The following is an 18,967-nucleotide window of genomic DNA, read 5'->3' as shown; positions in this document are numbered from 1 at the left end:
TGGTGTGGTAGTTGGGGATGGTCATGTCTTCGTGGGGTTGAGGCGCGGGCATTTAGGGTAGGCGGGTTGACTTGGTCAAAAGTCAAACGCGGCAGTGCCGCCTTTTTTATGTGCAGCCCGATCTCATACTCGAACCCTTACTTAACCTTAACGACCACTTCCCCCTTTACATTGACAAACCGCACCTTGCTCTTCAGTCCCTCGACACTCGCCTTGTCCACGACACCCTCGTCATCCCAGCTAAAATCCACAGTGCCGGCGCCCCTAACTCTCAACCCCTTGACGCTTCCCCCTTTCCACGACGCGGGGATGGCTGGTCCCAGCACCACAGTCCTGACAGCATCCGCGGGCGCATCGTGGGCCAAGGGCAGGTCGACGACCAGCATGCTGAGCACGGCGCCGCCCAGCCCAAAGTTGGCGTCGATCTGGAACGGCTCATTCTGCCCATCGTACATGCTGAACCCGTTGCCGACAAAGTTCTCCTGGATGGCGTACCGCAGATGGAAATGGGCCTGCTCCGTGTCATTCAGCCGTGCCCAGCATGCGGTGCGCCAGACCTTGGCCCAGCCCGCGTTGGCATCCCCCGCGTTACCGTCGCCACGAGCGATCAGCGTCTCGCGCACAGCGTCCTGGATCGTTCCATTGGTGCCGTACCCGGAGTGGTACGCGGACAGGGAGTAGCCTGGATGCCAGCCTGTGAGGTGGGACAGGTGGCGGTGGTCGCTCTTCTCGTCGTATCCGTACCAGTCTGGGATCTTCCACTCCTTGACGCCACCCCATTCTGTGACGTGGAAGCCCTTGTCCAGCTTTCCGAGCGCGTCGCGGACTTGCTCGAGGAAGTCCTCGTCGTCCTCTTCTGCAAAGGGCGCACCCGAGAGCACCGTGTCCAAGGTGCGGTGGATTTCCTGCTGGTAGTGCGCGCAGCCAAAGGTGGTAGGGCCGTGCTCGGGGCTGTTGCACGGGTTGACGACCAATGTGCCGTCCTCGAAGAAGCCGTCCTCCTGCAGCTGCGACAGCCAGAACCTGGCGACGCCCTTGATCAGAGGGTATCCTTGGCGCTTGAACCAGGCGACGTCTCGAGTGTAGTCAAAGTTGTCCCAGACATGCTGCATCATCCAGGCTGCGGAAGCAGGGTCTGGCATCGTGTGTTAGCGGGAAACCTCCTGATGTGCTGTGCCACGGTACGTCGTCTTCACTTACAGTCTGCCCAGCTCTCGCCTTCCTTCATGGCTGTGAAGCCCCAGATGTTCATCTCATTGTGGACAACCCAGCCTTCGCCGCCATACAGGAGCTTGGCCGTCTCGGATCCTCGAGGGGCCCAGTTCAGCTCCATGTAGTCCCACAGACCATCCTGGGTCTCGCTGAGGCCGGTCTGGTCCGCCGCCCAGTAGTTCATTTGCAAGTTGATGTTGGCGTGGTAGTCGGCGCTCCAGGCAGGCCAGAGCTCTTCTGTCCAGCGACCTTGAAGATTGGCAGGGAGGGAGCCGGGTCGAGAGGAAGTGATCAACAGGTGGCGAGAGTAGTCGAAGAGAAGTGCCTCCAGAAAGGGGTCGCCGGTGCTCTCTGCTGTGTAGCCTGCGATCAACTCTGCCGTCTCGACATTGGCTGAGCCATTGGGGTCAGGAAGATCCAGAGTGAACGCAGACGCGAGACGTCCGTAGTCCTCGGTGTGACTCTGGAGGAGCCTCTTGTAGGACTTGGCCGCCGCATTCTTGGTCACGCGCTCCACGTACTCCGCAGGATCTTGCCCCTTGAATGAGTAGTCATTCTCTGCATTTCCCTTGGTCTGGTCAAAGTTTGTGTTGGCACCATGTACAATCGTGATGGATCGCTGGCCTTGAGGCGCTTGGATTCTCAACGAGGAACCGTCACATTCCGTCTTGGCTCCGGAGCACTTGGTGACCCGGGCGATTGCGTCGTATTTGAGGCCTTCTGGCGGTCCAGATTGCGTCTTTCCTTGGACGCGGACGAGTCCTTTCTCGCACGACTTCTCATATAGATCCTCTTCAACCAGTACATTCTCGTAGGAGACGGTGATTTCCGGGAGAGTCTCCGGGGAGGAGATGTGGTACACGCAGACCTCGTCAGGGTATGTGCAGAAGACGACCGTCGAGAACTCAGTCCCGTTCACCTTATACGTGCTTGTGTGGACCCCAGTTTCGAGATCAAGGACTCGCTTGTAGTTCTTGTAGTCCTGAACGCCTTCGATGGAGATGGTCAGGTTCCCCAGCGTCTGATAAGCGCCATACGCGTCACTAGAGCCGAGGAGGGGAGCGACGCCTAAGAGGAACGTCAGTCTCATGAAGGGTGGTATTTTCATCTCCGGCTCTACTCACTCCCTGTGCCATTGGAGAATATTTCAGCGCGGATATCAGGCAAGGCCCCGTATTTGGGTTCATTGGGGTTGCCGCCATTGTAGTCTTCGCTCTCGAAAGGACCCCCAGACCACAATGAGTCGATATTGAGCACGGCTTTCTCTAGTCCTGGAGGTCCATGCGGAATAGCTGAGGCACGTCAGTCTCGTCCATGCTGTGGAGTCGTTGTCTCTACCTCCCAGCTGGCCATTACCCACGGGGTAGGCAGTTTTCAGGAGATAGTCGTCACTCTTTCTCCAAGCATGAGTCGCCGGCTTGGTAGACCACAGCGAGCGAGCGGCGACACACGTGAAGGCTGAAAATGCCAAAAGCGCATGTAGTAATGTCATCATTTTTTAGGCTAACGAACATGGACAATGGAATGGATATGGTTCGGGCTGAGGGTATATGTAGGGCAAGGAGCCATGTTCTTCCCGTCACAGCTTCCAAGATCTGGCCCCTCCCTCATCTGTCCAGGCCTTGTTTTTGGCATGACGATTCGGTTGTTAGGGATATTTCGCGATATTAGGCTCATTGATACAGGGTACGTGTGCTTGGCTTCGGGATAATGCGAGGAATGGTGCGGGGAATGATCTTCCGAACCGCGAGAATGCCTGCTGATCTGAATCCGGGGTATCGACATTTGGATTTTACATACACAAGCCGGGCAGATATAGCTCCGGAGGCTAATAACGGCATATTCGGTTATACTACTTCATTAGCTCGCCGTGGCGTGTTCGCGAATATGGGGTTCAAAAGTGGATGATGGCATTCGGCCGAAAGGCAGATGGATCTTTAGGGGCCTTAAATACATGTACATGATCAAGCTCTGAGGGAGTCATAGCCGTGGTCCAAGGCGAAATAACTCTTGCAGGAGTGAATGCATCTGTTATGACTGTCAGGTTGATCACGTAGCTTGAGCTGACTTGTCACCTTTATGCTGTTTGGCGGGGAGGCCATCAGCCAACTCTCAACCACAAGTTAGTCTCCTCCTACCAGTGCAACAGTACAAAGACCATTGTAGAATATGAGTGCGCCACATGTGTCGACCGTAGCATTCAACCAAATCATACCATGAAAGTATTGATTCAGGTTCTGTGAAGCGCTGTTTGGTGTCCGACAATAGTGTCATGTGATTGGTTCAAGAGTCGCTGAGTCCGCCTTGATCCCCGCTAATTGCCGCATTGAGCCACAGCCAGATGGAGGGGTATTCACGACCAAGCCAGTATCATACTGTACATGTAACATTCTCGAATATATTCAATTGCACCTATGTTCCGTGGTGACCCGTGTTGACATCAGTTCTCATGTTCGTAGTCGTTATCGCATATCCATTTAGTGCCACAGAGCATCGTTGGGCTTGATACCCTTCTCCTTGCAGTGGTCGTAGTACATCTTGGCAAAGCTGAAGATGTCCAGGGTGAACTTCAAGCTATCGTCGTCGTTGAGGAACTCAATGCTACCAGTGATGGTGAACACAATGTCGGTGTCGTCCTCGACGGACAGGGTGTGGATGACGCCGGGGTTCTCGCATACCCAGTCGCCTGGGCGAGCAACCCAGTCGTACCTGTGCGTAGATCGGTTAGCCAAGTGATCGCGACATTGTACAAGAACGGTGCTCAACATACTCCTTGTAGCCCCATTCTCCCGACATGGTAATGGCCGTGACGGTGCCACGGTGACGGTGCTTGCCCAGACTGGCCGCGACCTTGGATCGAAGGCCGACCACAAAGGTGCCGGTCCTGTTCTCCATGCGCATGGGCTTCAACTCAATGGGGCCGATCCATGGGAACCACAGGGTGTCATTCTTTGCGTTGATGTAGACATCGGGGGCGCTGTACTTGTCGACAAAGGCAATCTCGGCGCGCTCGTGCTCGTTCAGGGCGGAGCCATCGTCCTCGGCTCGCTCGGGGAGCTTGGAGACAGGCTCAGGGACGAGATCCGGGGTGGTATTGGTAACAGACGGAGCCATCGTGTATAAGTTGGGTAAATAACGTATGTTGTGCAGGAGGAGTGAAGGTGAAGCCTTTGGCTGGAATGTGGGATAATTAGTTGAGTTGAAGGAAGTGTCAACTGTCAAGACTCGAGCGTACCAACCACGGGCCGTTCCTCCTGGATGGATTCTGAGACGAAATGATGGTGGAGTTGGCGAGCGGGGGATGACTACTCGTGCTAGATCATTGGTCGAATATCTGCCGTCGAGACGAGGCGCAAGTTCCCAGCGTTAGCCTCGGGCAGACCGCCATCTTGAGTCTTAGTTTCTTCAACGGGTGCCACAGATAAAAGCCTCAGCCGCTCAGTGTCCCCCCCCCCCCCCCCAGTCTCCAACGCATCCCTGAACCCTGAACCAAGCCAGCTTGCCAAGCTGTCATTTGTTGATCCACAAAGGCTGCAGCTGACATGTCAGGTCATATTAGTGCAATGTCCACCTTCGCTCATACCGAGACCTTGTCACCTTTCTGGTTCTCCATTTCCCCTGAGACTCGATATTTTTTCCCCAGGGCTGGCTGGCTGGCTGGCTTCAGAGATCTTTACGTTGAGAAACCTTCATTGCTACCTTACCGTTGGGCCTGAACTTTGAAGGCGCTCCTGGTGCCGGGGGCTTCTTTTTATTCCCCGGAGGCCCTGTCTGTCTCTGACTCGCATTGCCGCACTGACATATTCGCACTCGGCAGTCCAGTCCCCCGTAGTGCACCTGGTCGTCAGCCGGCACGTACTCCGTGCTCCGTACATAATATTATTCTGTTCCGTCCTCTCGACTTCGTTTGCTCGTCCTCTCTCCAATTGACTTGATGCTGCCCCTGCGGTTCTTGACGAACTGGGTGCATGTGAGCTGCAATCAACAACTTGACCCTGACTGAATTGGGGGCTGTTTCTGTTTTGTTGCTTTTGTTGACCTCGCATGGCCAAGATGGAGTCCAGGCAGACCGACCTCTGGGTCGTGCTGTTTGTCACCTTTGCCGCTGCCGTCACCATCACAATACTCCGTCTGCTGAGTCGAAGACTCAAGAGGATCTCTCTCTCGTGGGATGATTACTTTGCACTCTGCGGTTTTGTAAGTTACATGTACTTGCATCTCATTCTGCAGCCGCTAATTCGTCCAGGCCATTTCCGTTGGTTGGGTCATCATCATTCCCTACTGTAGGTTCTTCACGTCAACCAACAACACTGCATGTGCTCAAATCGCTGACCCGATTCGTAAGGGGTCAACCACGGCCTCGGACTTCACATTGACGATGTCATGGCTATGCGGGGAATAACGCAGGGAGAGGCATTGTTCCAATCAAAATTACTGCTCTTCATCGCCGAGCTTTTCTACGCCTTCGGCCTGTTCTTCGCCAAGGTGTCCATCTTGAGCCTGTATTGGCGCATGTTCAACGTCACGAATATCCGACTTCCGATCCAAATTCTATTCGGATGTTCCTTTGTTTGGATTACCTTTCGAGTACGTACACTCCCACTGCAGCTTGGTGTTGGATCTAATGATGGCTAGATCTTTATGGGCATCTTTCACTGCGTTCCTGTCCAGGCATTCTGGGATTCCAGTGCCGGCGGGTACTGTGCCATTGAGGACAAGAAGTTCTTCTTTGGCACCACTCTTGTCCACGCCGCCATTGACATTGCCATTTTGATCTTGCCCATGTGGCAGATTTCACAGCTACAGCTACCCTTGATGCAAAAGGCTGGCATCATGGTCATGTTTACTTTTGGCTTTTTGTGAGTGGCACTATCATGCTGCCCAAGTACTTGTGGATGTAGTTGCTAACCAATGTAGCATTTGTGCGGCCGGTATCAGGTTGATTGTAGCCGCCAGAGTGTTCGACGACCATTCACCGGATCTGACGTGGAATATCTGCGACATTGTGATTTGGGCGACAGTCGAGGTCAACCTGATCAATGTCTCTGGTAGGTTTCCCACCTCGTTCCTCGCTCAAGTCCCGTGGGGATGGCTAACACTCTCTCTAGCTTCTCTTCCTACAATTCGACCGGCCTGTACATTCATCTTCACCTGCACACACCCACGGACACGGACGCAAGCCAGCTCAGGCAGCTACCCAACTACGGACCCTCGAAGCCGAACCAAGCACTCCATCCGCCTCGACCCCATGACCAAGTCATCGCCCAACGATGAATCCAGCTCGACACACCAGCTTGCCGACTCGGACGATGGCGGTGGTCGCGGCTCCGTGTCCGACTTTGAAAGTCACGCCATCGATCGACTGCGACCAACCGGCCATAAGTACACTTCAACCGTGACGGGACAAAGTGGCATGGGAGGTGATTCCCGATCAAACCTGGATGGCATTCTTGTCAAGAATGAGACCACGGTGCATGTTTCCCAGCACTGATCAAACGGATTGAAGCCAGGCGCAGGCCAATGGTGGAAGACGACGTATGTACCTTGTGAAATTAATAATCAATAGAAGGAGTCAAAGGGACTCGAATAGTAGCAATTACATGTACTTTACCTGACTACTAATAATAGCAGTGCGACGTTGGCGACGGACGTTAGTGTCTTGGCCTTTGCATACAACCTCGCTAGCAGCTAACCTTAGCGATTGAACTCGACCCCTACCATCACCTCGAAAACCTATTGCCAGTCCCAGCTTTCTGCAATAGATACTCATGGTAAGACTACTCAATCGAAGGAGGCAGCGTACACAGAAACTCTCTCAAGACTATGCCTCCCATGGCCGTACGTACAAGCAGCAAAGATGATCTTGGCGCATGGCAAATGGTGGGTGACAAGGGGAGAACAGACAATCAATCGAGAGCCTGGTGAACAGCAACATCTGCTCGAACTCTACGATCTGTTTCGGGGGTTTCGTGAACGCGTCACAGTCGTGAACAGCAGGCGATAGGCACATGCAGTGTTTCGCAGCAAACATGAACCATCATGATTTCAGCTTGCGCTCTATGGTACTTTCTGGCATGAATTTTGGGTGCGCCCTTTGTGTAAGTAGTCGCCGCAATCATTGTCAAGAAAGTAAGTACGTTCAGCAGCCTTCGAGGAACTGAAGTATTGTTCATTCACTGGTGGTCGTTTGCTTCAAACAACTGAACAGGAACAGGGACGAACATCACCGCCCGTCATGGCAACTACCAGAACCTACGATTCACTATTTAACCACTGATTCACTCGTGCTCAAGTCAATGCTCAGCCCTTACCTACAATTCCCTGCCTTATCTCGCAGAGTTCAAAATTGGGTCGAGTTTGGAGGGCTGTTCTCGACACTTCACACAACTCTGCTGTTCCGTCCGCCGTCTAGTCTCCTGTCTTTTGCTAAGCAACTTGCCGAACAAAGTGCACGAAATGCCTTGCAAGGTTCGCAAGCGTGACATTCCCAAGAAGATTTACCACGATTGCCGCAGCACGGGATTCCAGCCGGCATACCTCACCCCTGGTGAACTTGAGTTGTCCACAAACTACCAACCTCGCAAGGCGCTGCCAAAGGGACCTAGGACGTTCCATACGCCAGGAGACAAGCATCTCGCCTCTGCAAATGAACAGCAGACATCGCGAAGCAGTGAGCCATCTGTGTCGCGCAACAAGGTTCGCATGAGCAACAAAGGCGCAGTGAGCAGGGGCTGGTCCCTCCTCCGCAAGAAAACAAAATCGCCGCGCTCGCGAAATGGCGGCAACGAGCATTGTCCGGCTTCGACTCTTCTCCAGGAAGACTTTGAGCCGTGGCTTCCGGAGAGCAGCCAGCAGGCTGGTCCATCCCCATCGCGCGTTCAACACCGGCCCCTTGTCCTTCATCGCGCGCCGGGCGCCTGGCCAGATGTTCCACCTCCTGCGTACGAATCGAACAATGAGCAGGTCGACTCGGATAGTCAGGTGGCCCCAGAGTTCTTCCAAGCTCCTCGTCTGATGCTGACACCCCCGACGCCGCCTCCATGCTACGGTTGGTCTTGATTTGCTTTGGGAATGCACAGAGGAGAGGACTGTTCCGAGTCACTAGACAGGTGTCTCTTTTCCGTGAGAAGAGCGCAAGATTGATTGTCTTTGTGCATGGGAGTTGCGGCGGCGAATAAATATGGTCATAAAGAGGTACTTGTTAATTCGTAATCTCATAAAGTTATCCCTACTGCTTGTGTCTAAGACCTCGCCGCGAATGTCTGCGATGCGTCCAACATGAGACTAACAACTAGCAAGATGGCATTGAATACCGCCATCATGTAGAAAGGTGCGCCAGTTGAGAGCTTGTCGAACAAGTACCCTCCGAGCTTCGTCAGCAGCAGAATAGCCGCGCCTCCACAAAGCGAATACACTCCAGCAATCGATCCCTTGAGCTTGGTGCGTGCTACTGAATTTTCCTGTGTCGTAATTCGAAGGAGGGGCTCATCTTCGGCAGATTCGTCTTCATCGGGCGCGATTGATGGCTCGCGTGGAGTGGTACGCGACAGCTCAACTGCCAGCACGCCTTGACCAAGCGACCCGAGACTGCAAACAATGGCGCCGATCTGACTGATGCCAATCAAAGCGACCACCAAGAAGATTGCGGGTGTCCCTCCTCTGCCCTCTTCGTTCTTGATTTCGGGGCTGGACAGCTGAGGAAAGACGACGTAGCCGACCATGCCGAAGATGGTCGAGACGACAATTGGCCAGTTGACTTGACCCGACTTGTGTGAGATGTAGCCAAACACCGGAGCGCAGATTAAGGCAATAAGTTGCGCAACGCCTGTGAGAATGGACGAAAGAATGTATGCGGTGCGGCACTCCTTCTTGAGTTCTGGGCTGGGATCATGAGGCGAGCCCTGGCAGAATCCGTTATCGATGAAGAAGGTGTTGATGTACAGCGGAATGAAGAGCGAGATGGCAACTGTGGAAGCGCGTGCGACAAAGCCGCCGATGTAACCAATGGCAATCCTCTTGTCGGTTACGCCGAGGAGAAGAGAGTCCTTCATCAGGTGGAGATACGGGATGACTTTCTGGATGCGTGTCAGTCGTATAACGAAATGTAGCAGATCTTGCCGACTTACCTCCTTGCGCAGCTCCCTGCTACTGTGGGCGTCGAACTCATCCTCATCCGCCTTGCTTCCAAGACCGAGCAGAACACCCCATCCTTTGCCCTCCTCGCCTCTCAAGTTGCGCAAGCCAAAGAACACAAAGACCGCCACCACGATCGCCACACCGGCAACAACATAGAAACTATAGGAGACAGCTTGGCCAGGTGTGACCTTCTCGATATCGCCGAATTTCGTAGGGAGCGGAAGGAACAAGGACAGTGCTACTAGCGCGCCGCATCCTGTGGCCAGACCAACATAGCCTGCCAGAGCCGAGGCCTTGTCGAGCTTCTTCTCATCTTGCTCGCCTCGGGAGACACGATCGCTTGATATAGTGCGAGTGTACCGTTCGGGCGTAATGGTGAGCTCAGAATTCACAGAGAACGCAATGCTCTGTCGCGAAAGGCGTGCATGCTTATTGCGAGATGACTGGTTGCTGTCACCGTCTTCACTTTCATCGGTCAGACATGGCAATGTCGCCGTAACCATTGTCGCGCTACCAAAGGTTAGCAAAACACCCCCACTGGAGGGCCAGAGGGTGCAACTTACGCTGCGGATGCGCCGATCGCAAAGAAGATTCTCGCAAGCAGGAGCTGTGGGTAAATGTTCTTTGCTTGCACAAAGACGACCAGGGATGCGCCGATGATCAGGTACCCAATGGTGGCCACCCATCTCACACCTAGCCTGTCAGAGATGAGACCCCATGCTGGACATGCCACCAAGGCGACGACCTCGTCCGCAAATCCCAAGGTACCGACTACGTCGCCAATGTTATGCTTCTGCCCGATCAGGTCCGAGATGACAAAGCTCACAGAGCTGTTGAGGAAGACGAGGAAGGAGATGGAGAATAGCGCGACGCCACAGAGATATGTCGTAGCCTGCAGACGCGTTGTCGAGGACGAGAAGGGCACAAAGCGTGCGAATGACGCCATCTTGTTGGGTGTTCGACCTTGTGTGAAGCTGCAGATATCCAGTCTAGCTTCACATTGCCAGTGCGCGACCCTCCAGTGGAAGATCTTGTGGCAGTGTTGCACTTCGAGCGGTCGAAGGGGTACGTACGTCAACACTCGGTGGCATGTTGACGCGACGAAGCTAGCTCCCTTTTCGTTTAACATTCCTTACATAAGCGCATGTGTTTTATTTCGGCATCAACGTCATTGATCCCCTTTTCACAACATAATCACAATGTGATTTGTAAAGAAAACATGCGTGGACGATTTTTGTAATTATCAAGATCACAAGTTGAATGTCCCAACATCATATCTCGTCAATCGCCGTGCCTAAGATATGTAGATACTCCGTGACCAATGGCCCCTAACTCCATATGAACCTGCCCAGCAATCAAAATCCACGGATCTATCCTACCAATTCCACAGCACCTTGTGGTGCAAAGTCCTCGCGCCATGCCTCTCGAACTCGAACGGAGTGATCCACGAGTCGTTGGTGGAGAGCTTCGCGAAGACGCTCGCGCCCTTCCACGTGACAACCTGCTCGTCCATATCTCTTGCGCTTCTGCTCACGAGAATTCGGTCGTGTAGATCTGGTCGACGCTGCTTCAACTTTTCCTCCAAGACCACTGTGAATTGTGGCACCTTGGCGCCGCCGCCAATGACCATGATGCTGCCCAGTAGATCACGCAGTTTCTTCTCGTCGCCCTTGGCAGCATTCTGGATACTGGTGAGGATGGCAATATCCAACGGGGCCACGGGAAGCACAGAATCGCGCTCAGCAGCCATGTGCTTGGCTGTCCGGGCTGCTGAGTCGACGAACATCCCTGGCGGCGGCTGCGAGGCTTGGCTCGTCTGGCCGGGCACTGGGGTACCAGTGGCGCGGGAACCGGGAGGAGCAGGGCTACCTCCATTCGTAGCATCCTTCCCATTAGCAAAGACGAATGGCGGTGCTGGCGTGCTGTTGCCCTCAGGGGCCGGTGACCCAGCATGCGAGCCCATAGGTGTCCCGTTGACGCCGTCACGGCCAGAGAAGCTGAAAGGATGCGCCTTCTCCTTCATCGGTGTCGATATTTCCGGCTGTGACAGAGGGAAGCCATTGGCGTTCGACGTGATAGAGGGTTGGACAAGAGCCAAGATGGCAAGCTGGGCAGCAGATGCCGGATCGTCAGGCATTTCAACATCGTACGCGTTGTATGAGCGGTCTATTAGCTTCCGGCGACCCTTCAACTTGGCAGAATTGTCGAAAATCTCGGGGTCAAATACGCCCATTGGCGCCAGGATGACTTCGTCGTAGGTCTTGAACTGGTACTTTCGGGTCGGTTGATTCGGCGCACGCACGTGGAACTGGTAAAGCTGCACTGATATATCGGCCTGCGACATGGTGCAGTGCTTAATTTTGAGCTCTTCGGCCAGGAGGAAGTCGTAGCGCCTGCGGATGTTGATATCCTGGTAGGGGAAGTTGTCGTACAGCATCATCTTGATGAAGGTGTCGGTAATGTCGTATCCTCCATACTTGAGGTTGATCCGCGAGTCTTCCGCCAGCAGACCATCCTCGGCGCAACTGATAGACGTCTTTTGCGCGCCCACATCAACGACACAAGCTTGCGTGTAGCCTGCGCCGAAAGTCGCAGCCATGCTCTCCTGGATGAACGTGACTCTGTTGAACTCAAACCAAGTCATGCAGGACCGCAGCACCTGCTCCACGTATCGCTTGTCGTAGAGATCAGGTATCACGAACACGCAGCTGTACTGTTGCCACTCGCTGTTCTTCTTCAAGCCAAGCTCCTGCCGCAGCGTTTTATCCAGCAGTGTTTCAAAGTCGTCGTATAGGTGCTCCTCGCTCGTGTAGTCTTCCTCGTTCCACCAGCCATGCTGTATCGGCCACCACAGCTTGAATTTCGGGTCGGAGTCGTCGGGCACACGGAGCGCTCCATTTCCTACGAAACAGGATGCCAGGGAACTTGGGTCTTCCAGTGATTTCACATCTGTCCACTCAATCTCCAACGGATCGTTGTGCTTTTGGATAACCTCGGCCTCCGTGCGGCGGTTGAAAGTTTGAACCAGCTCTTTCGAGTTGGGTAGCACTTTGCGCTTGTTTGCTCGCATGTCAACCTTGAGATCGCTGCACTGCTTGTTGTACTTCTTGGACCACTCCTCCCCATACTGCTGGTCGGTATTTTTGGCTTCAAACTGCCTTCGCGGCAGCGCCTCATGCATTTCGGATTCGGTCTGCGGGAACTTTGTCGCAAGGACCATTGGAATAGTCCGCGGGAGCGCATCGCTCGCGAAACCGATTCGCAGATTTTGACTTCCAGGGTGGATGACGATGATCTTGGACGGGTCGATGCCGTTTGAGGGTGTTGCCGTCCCCTCGTCGTCGGCAAGATCCGGTATCGGCAGGGGAACCTCGCCGTTGGCCGGTTTCGAGAGAACTCTATCGCGATCCCGGGCGTTCTGCACGAGCTTGTCGCGGTTGGCTTCGTTCTGCAATCGCAATGCCAGAATCTGGTCGTCTCGCTTCATGTAATCCCTAGCCGGGGGTCAGCCTTGCGAGGGTGGCACCAGAAATCCAAATACGCACGTGTAGTAGTTCTTTTGGTTGATCGCGGCCACATCGGGCCATGTTGTCATTTTCATGCCATTGTCGGTTCTTTCCAGCCCTGTCCAGAGTCAGTCAGTAACTGAACGCCAGTTGCGACGCTTCGCACATTTGCCAACGATCGCGAAAGTGACAACTTACCCTCCCGGAGGAGCACCCTCTCGCTGACCTTTCCAACCATGGTGGTGGTGCTAGACGAAGCTGTGTGACCACGTTGAGGCGATTGACCTCAGCGAGGTTGAGGAATTTCCAGGCTTGAGATCGCCTTGTCAACCGCTGCGCGCAAGACGATCTCCGGGAGCCGCGTCGTTCATGCTATTCAGAAACGGGCTAGCGTCAGAAGCTCCCGGGCGACCTTTGATCCGCTCCGCGTGGTGTCAGGAGTCTGACAGCACTGAGACCCACAAAGCCTCTGGCATGGCAACTTAAACTTGTCGGTCACAGGTGGTGTCCCGAGTCCCGACTCCCACTGTACTACCACGACGACTGCGTGTAGCTTTAATGTATACTGACGAATTGGCATGTCTCCCGAATCCTTCGATGCCTTCATCTGACAATCATTGAAACCTTTGTCATAGCATGTGATCAATCGATGACAAGCCACCACCCCTTCACTCAGCCTGCCCGCTTGTCGGATCACTAACTACCACCACCCACCAACCAAAACGCAACTATTTAGCCCTCTCTCCGCGTCCCCTCACGCAGGTCGTCTTACGAGTTCCTTGCCTCATTCGGGAATCCCAAGCAAAAGACTGCCTCGGGTACAGCTCCATCGACTGATTGAGTTTCCTGAATGTAACGTACTCACCCACCTTGCGTAATGGCTGTTGGCCGTGCTCACAGTCAGGATCACAGCAACAGCTTGAAGTTTGCGACAACAGCCTCGGTTGCCTTTTGATCCCAGAAGTTTTGGAAAGGCCGTTCAGTAACCGTACACTGGGTCACATGGTAGCTTGTATTAATATCCAGGCTGTGTCCCCATTGTCGAGCAGAATACTCGTCGTCGATCCTCGAGGCTCCTTGTTACCTTCGCCCTCTTCGTCATGGGATTCTCAGACAGCAATTGGGCAGGCAATGCCTCAACGACCGCCGAGCCTATTGGCCCTGTTTACCAAGGCTTCACAGTCCCCTCGTACTCAGTGCTGAAGCCGTATTTGATCGCCAGTCTCATCGGCTATGTCACTCTCTGCACGGCCCTCCGCCATCGTCGGATCAAGAACTTCCAGAAGAAGATGGGTTTTACAGATCGAGCTTCCTTGAGCCGCATGAGCGTTCATCAGGCCCAGGCCATAGTCAGGAACATGATGTACTGGGAGTTTCCCCTCTTCTATGATGTTTCACTCCGGTTAGCCTTGTTCCGGGTACGATAGGCTTCACTGTTTAATTAGCCATCAGAGCTGATCAGAGTCCAGACTTATGCGGTTGAAAATGTGGCGAGAGTACTTGCCAACTACAGTGATCTCAAGGACTTGAGGACTTCGTCGAAACGGTATGAGGACACCGCTATTCTGTACGGATGGTAAGCAGCGCACATATCCTTCACTACTCTGAACTTCCACTTACCTAGGTATAGCTTTGCCCATTATGATCCTGCATCGGATGAATTCCTAAAGTCTGTTGCTCGCATGAACTATCTTCATTCTCCATACGTCAAGTCCGGGAAGATCTTGGATGAAGACTTCCTTTACGTTCTCTGGGCCAGTATGGCAGCTCCCGTCAGCTTTGTGTCCATGTACGAGTGGAGAAGCCTCACCCCTATGGAGCACGCTGCGCAGGGCACCCTCTGGAAACACATAGGAGATCTCATGGGTATCGACTACAACAAGGTGATGGGCAAGGACAAGTGGGCCGACGGTATCGAGTTCATGGATGAGGTCACCGAATGGGCATCCGGGTACGAGGACAAGTACATGAAACCTATGCCTGAGGTGCGGCAGATCGGCAGTGTTCTCATGGAGCTGCTTGCAGGCGCCTATCCCAAATTCGCCAAATCATCCGTGGACGTTGGTGTGAAAGTACTCATGGGCGACCGCATGCGCCACGCTTTCGGGTGAGCTGGGAAATAGAGCCATACACTCCAATCGCTGACTTGAGTCGCAGTCTAAGCACGCCTGGTCTCCTGCAGACCCATCTCGTCTACAGCGCGCTGTTCTTTCGACAACTGGTTCTGCGCCACTGTACACTCCCTCGCATGTTTGTCCTCAAGAACCTGTCGGACCCGGATGCGCAGACGGGTCGTATCCAACACTACCTCTACCTGAAGGACCCTTGGTACAACCCAGTCACCATCTGGACGCGCTGGGGTCCTGAGGCGTGGCTCAACTGGAGTTTAGGCACACCTATTCCTGGCGATAAGGCCCTCATGCCGCAGGGATTCCTGTGGCAGGATCTCGGTCCAGAGAAGAGGATGGGGACCGGTGTCGCTGAGCTCCAGAATACCGACCATCTGGCGAAGTACAGATCAGTGCATGATTCTCCATTCTGATTCTATATTTGGGCTGTCAACCGAACACGGTCAGAATCAAGAGGGGTCAGAAATAGCAACGATCGCTGGAGGCAAGTTTACATCTTCGGGAACAGCATCGGTTTGAAACTAAGGGCTGGGGGATTTTAGTTGTGAGATTAGGCCAGGGGAGGTCTGTTACAAGAATCACTGAGTCTATATGTAGACACTTAGTTCCAGAATTTTCACAGATGAGGAGTGCGACCTGGTCATCCGTTCTTTTCTGATTCTTAAAGAGTAATAGATGCCATATTGATTCGCAAAGATACCGTCTGCGTATATAATGTTTAATGTCCGACCCTCATTCAACGACAGCACTTCCTTGTCTAGGGTCGGTGGCGCAGCGGTAGCGCGTGGGATTGCAGATCCTAAGGTCACCGGTTCGAACCCGGTTCGGCCCTTCACTTTTGCTCCCTGGGAGCAAACAACCTTTGGCATTCTCTTACGGCGGTTGGGGTGTATCATGTGTGAACATGGATGAGTAAAAGAACATCATTTTTCTTTTGCATATTAACGAAACTGTTAATGTATGGAATTAGCCTAGGTTTTACGTACGTAGCACTCGTTCACTTGCACAGTGTGCTAGCGCTAAATCAGTCGCGTTTCCAAGCTATTTTTCAGTTGTCGCTGGTTCGGGCAAATTAAACTTGGAGGAACTAATCGGATTATTCCGGCTATCTCATCTTGTGCAGGATATTACTGCCAGGTATGTTCTCGAAAGACAAGTCGTGGCAGTGGACGCGAAAACCACAAGACCATTTATAGGGTAGGTAGACTGTGGCGGCGGGGTCGTGAACGCACGTACCTCATTATGAAGTGCTGAGCTATTACATGGCACTAAAGTAGAGAATTTGCATAACTTTCGTCGCATCCTGAAATACGGATAGCGCACCGACAAAAGCAATGAGTCCTGCTGTTAGCCATGATCACTTTCTGCTCTTTACTTAGCTAGGCCTCTTAGCGAGCCTGAAATGTGGCTGATCGTGAGGGACCACCACGTTCGCGGAGGGGAGTCACCTGACGTGGAACAATGACGTCGCCTGATCAAGGGACACCTCTTTGTGATACCTCAACATCACTTCTGAACTATAAATCCATTAGAGAACCCAAACAGCTTTCCCTCATTCAAACCGAAACCAATCAAACCACATCAGCTTACTCGTCATGGCGCCCGTAACTGTCTACACCGACAGCCCCATCACAGCTGCAAAGGCATCAGGGCCGACGCCTCAAACTGCCGACGCAGCACAGCAACAAGCCTCAAATCAGGACCGATACGCGCCGCCACCAACCACAACATCAGCATCAGAAGCCTCGCAAACAGGCTATCCCGCCCCGCAGCCTGCGGCAAGGCCATCACAGCCTGTCCCAACGGGCATGCCTCAGCTGCAGCCTACGCCAACACAGCAACTCTCTGAAGATGGACCTCCGGCTCCACAACCCGGGCCTGTGCCCGTAGCGACACCGACGAGCCATCTCCCACCGCCCCCCAAGGCAGGCGAGGCTATGTCCCATCCTCAGACAAGCAACCCTGTGACTGCGATGCCACCTCAGATGTCCTACCAGCCACCGACCTCATCATATGCTGCTGGCAGGTCTACGACCATGGGTCTGCCCCATTCATCGGGGCCTACGAGCTTGCCAGTGGGCGGCAATGATAACTTGTCCCACCCACCAGGGTATCAGCAAGACTCCTTTGCGTCAGAGTTCAATAGCGCTCAAAGAGCGGCGCACCATGACTCTGGGAGGACTGATATGAACACATTCGGCTCTGGTGAGGATGAGAGTGTATGGGACACTGCGAAGAAGTGGGCGAGTGCAGCAGGCAACAGCCTCGCTGCAGCCGAAGGCGAAGTCTGGAAAAGGATTAACAAGGAGCAGTAATTATCAGGAGCGACCCCATTCACTGGTGGCGAGACGGCGTGGCGCTGAGTAGATGGCCTGATGGGTCGTTTTCCTACCGGAGACAATTGTTCCTACGTACGTGTGCAATTGCAACCCTACGAGGAGAAACATCAGAAAAGAACAGGCCGTGTACCCGGCGCTTTTTCGACGACATGCGACCACTTCACATGGACAGGCAACATTCCTCCAGTACTTGGTACGCCGTTCTGGCAGGGAACCCCCAGAGATGCCGTTGTTACATTAGGCGTGGTATAATACACGGTTCGGCAATTCTGCGACCCTGTGATCTCCACAAGTGCCTTGCTCTTACGGCTACGTAGTACCGCGCCCTAAAAAAAGGTCCCCGCGCGATGATCACAAGGCGGAAGGTGGAAATCGAAGAGGACAAGGATGTGGCATCATGGTCATAGAAACATACCTTATGCACCAGGCAGCCAATATCAGACACCAGATATACCCTCAGGACAAGCCCGTGGCCTGTGCCCCCGAGGTTAGTGAGAGGTACCGGATATGGCCGACGTTGAAGATCTGGAGCCGGGAAAGAAACTCATCATATCTCACAAAAAGGACTCGCGACGTCAGCGTGAATGTCATCGCGGATGAAGTGCAATCTCGTGCCGATAGAAAAACATTGATGACTACTTAGTTAGTACTGAGCAGCACGCGTCGTGGCGTGTGCTAACAGGCCTGAAGAACGCGCCCGTGTCAGTTAGTCGCCAGGTGTGCTGATGGCGGCCGAAAGGCGAGGCGATCGCGTCCCACTTTGACGGAAGCTTGAGCAAGAAAGAGTGAATAATAATTACCTGAAGCAACTTAGTATCTAACGTTAGGAAGAGCGCGACAGGCGATGATGATGGCGACCGTCGTGAGCCAGTGGGGTTGACGCCAATTTTGACTTGTTGGTCCAGTGGACTCCAGTCGTCAGGATAGTCCGTGGGCCATGGCTAATTATAACTATTGGCGTCTGGCAGATCCGCTGTTCAGACTTCAGAGCCCAGTCCATGTCCCTGGCCAAATGTCAATTAATTACAGGCTAACATTCGCAGCGACGCAGCCCACAGAGCCCTACACGTACAGTGACGCGGCAAGGCGATCTTTGAGGGCGACATGGATACTCTAGTCTAAGTCCATGTCGTTTCTCACAGCGGGCCGTGTTGCCTCGATCGGATGGCGTCCAATGCCAACACTACCAAGTAGTCTAGTAACAACACTGGTACCCTCACTGGCCTCACATGACTCGACCTGATAAGATTGGGCGAGAGACCAACAAACGACGACACCGCTACGTAGATGCCATCACTGCTGGACAAATCACGCACGCCCCCAATTGAACACAGCCACAGCGTTGGCAGCTGTCACTCATCCTCCAGTCTTCCTCGAAAGAGTCCAGTCGAGTCTGGGGTTGCGCCTTCCTTGCGAAACTGATCTGAGACAGGATCACGTCCTCCCAGCTCCCACTGGACCAATTACGGAGCTTCGTTAACTGGAGAATTTCCAGAAGAAGCATAGACCCTAGAAGAGCCCTAGATGAGGAAAGTGTCAAATCAGGCCACGAGTCCACGACGTCCAGTCGTGAAGTCAGTCGGCTGCAACCTCAAACAGACGGACAGACTTCTTCTTCATCCTTTCTGCATCCGCACAATCTTGC

At 53.6% G+C, this 18,967-nt stretch overlaps 7 protein-coding genes and 1 non-coding gene across 8 annotated transcripts; 5 read left to right on the top strand and 3 right to left on the bottom strand.

Annotated features, from left to right (window-relative positions):
* Positions 1-25: 25 nt before the first annotated feature.
* On the bottom strand, positions 26-2,686 carry F5Z01DRAFT_696713 (alpha-L-fucosidase; the record flags this gene model as incomplete). Its single annotated transcript, XM_046266291.1, has 6 exons — positions 26-1,135; positions 1,186-1,190; positions 1,287-1,831; positions 2,081-2,280; positions 2,337-2,504; positions 2,551-2,686. Coding segments are annotated over 6 exons (2,052 nt in total), but the record flags the coding sequence as incomplete, so codon positions are not given.
* Positions 2,687-3,689: 1,003 nt separating this feature from the next.
* On the bottom strand, positions 3,690-4,326 carry F5Z01DRAFT_616943 (uncharacterized protein; the record flags this gene model as incomplete). The annotated part of the gene is made up of 2 exons (XM_046260945.1): positions 3,690-3,921; positions 3,983-4,326. 2 exons carry the CDS (start codon positions 4,324-4,326, stop codon positions 3,690-3,692), a joined length of 576 nt encoding a protein of 191 aa, XP_046121160.1.
* Positions 4,327-5,096: 770 nt separating this feature from the next.
* F5Z01DRAFT_459920 (uncharacterized protein) lies at positions 5,097-6,930 on the top strand. The gene is made up of 5 exons (XM_046259904.1): positions 5,097-5,409; positions 5,459-5,495; positions 5,558-5,799; positions 5,848-6,071; positions 6,130-6,930. The coding sequence occupies exons 1-5, from the start codon at positions 5,257-5,259 to the stop codon at positions 6,701-6,703; spliced, it is 1,230 nt and encodes a 409-aa protein (XP_046121159.1). The 5' UTR covers positions 5,097-5,256; the 3' UTR covers positions 6,704-6,930.
* A 525-nt stretch (positions 6,931-7,455) lies between these two features.
* On the top strand, positions 7,456-8,766 carry F5Z01DRAFT_459857 (uncharacterized protein). Its single transcript, XM_046259903.1, has one exon. It carries the CDS (start codon positions 7,669-7,671, stop codon positions 8,269-8,271), a length of 603 nt encoding a protein of 200 aa, XP_046121158.1. The 5' UTR covers positions 7,456-7,668; the 3' UTR covers positions 8,272-8,766.
* On the bottom strand, positions 8,454-13,092 carry F5Z01DRAFT_679882 (uncharacterized protein; the record flags this gene model as incomplete). Its single annotated transcript, XM_046265561.1, has 9 exons — positions 8,454-9,287; positions 9,339-9,813; positions 9,912-10,178; positions 10,728-12,376; positions 12,398-12,403; positions 12,425-12,541; positions 12,566-12,842; positions 12,894-12,972; positions 13,053-13,092. The coding sequence occupies 9 exons, from the start codon at positions 13,090-13,092 to the stop codon at positions 8,454-8,456; spliced, it is 3,744 nt and encodes a 1,247-aa protein (XP_046121157.1).
* An 862-nt stretch (positions 13,093-13,954) lies between these two features.
* On the top strand, positions 13,955-15,396 carry F5Z01DRAFT_617440 (uncharacterized protein; the record flags this gene model as incomplete). Its single annotated transcript, XM_046260977.1, has 4 exons — positions 13,955-14,272; positions 14,324-14,430; positions 14,485-14,961; positions 15,012-15,396. The coding sequence occupies 4 exons, from the start codon at positions 13,955-13,957 to the stop codon at positions 15,394-15,396; spliced, it is 1,287 nt and encodes a 428-aa protein (XP_046121156.1).
* Positions 15,397-15,743: 347 nt separating this feature from the next.
* Positions 15,744-15,815, top strand: F5Z01DRAFT_t28. Its single transcript has one exon. It is a non-coding gene; the product is annotated as a tRNA-Cys (tRNA).
* Positions 15,816-16,431: 616 nt separating this feature from the next.
* F5Z01DRAFT_459748 (uncharacterized protein) lies at positions 16,432-17,384 on the top strand. The gene has a single exon (XM_046259902.1). The coding sequence runs from the start codon at positions 16,579-16,581 to the stop codon at positions 17,296-17,298; it is 720 nt and encodes a 239-aa protein (XP_046121155.1). The 5' UTR covers positions 16,432-16,578; the 3' UTR covers positions 17,299-17,384.
* Positions 17,385-18,967: the final 1,583 nt, after the last annotated feature.

This window comes from Emericellopsis atlantica, assembly GCF_019669845.1.
Source record: "Emericellopsis atlantica unplaced genomic scaffold F5Z01scaffold_5, whole genome shotgun sequence".
Taxonomy (NCBI): domain Eukaryota; kingdom Fungi; phylum Ascomycota; class Sordariomycetes; order Hypocreales; family Bionectriaceae; genus Emericellopsis; species Emericellopsis atlantica.
The sequence above is the reverse complement of the archived record's forward strand: the minus strand, read 5'-3'. Positions and strand labels throughout refer to the sequence as shown.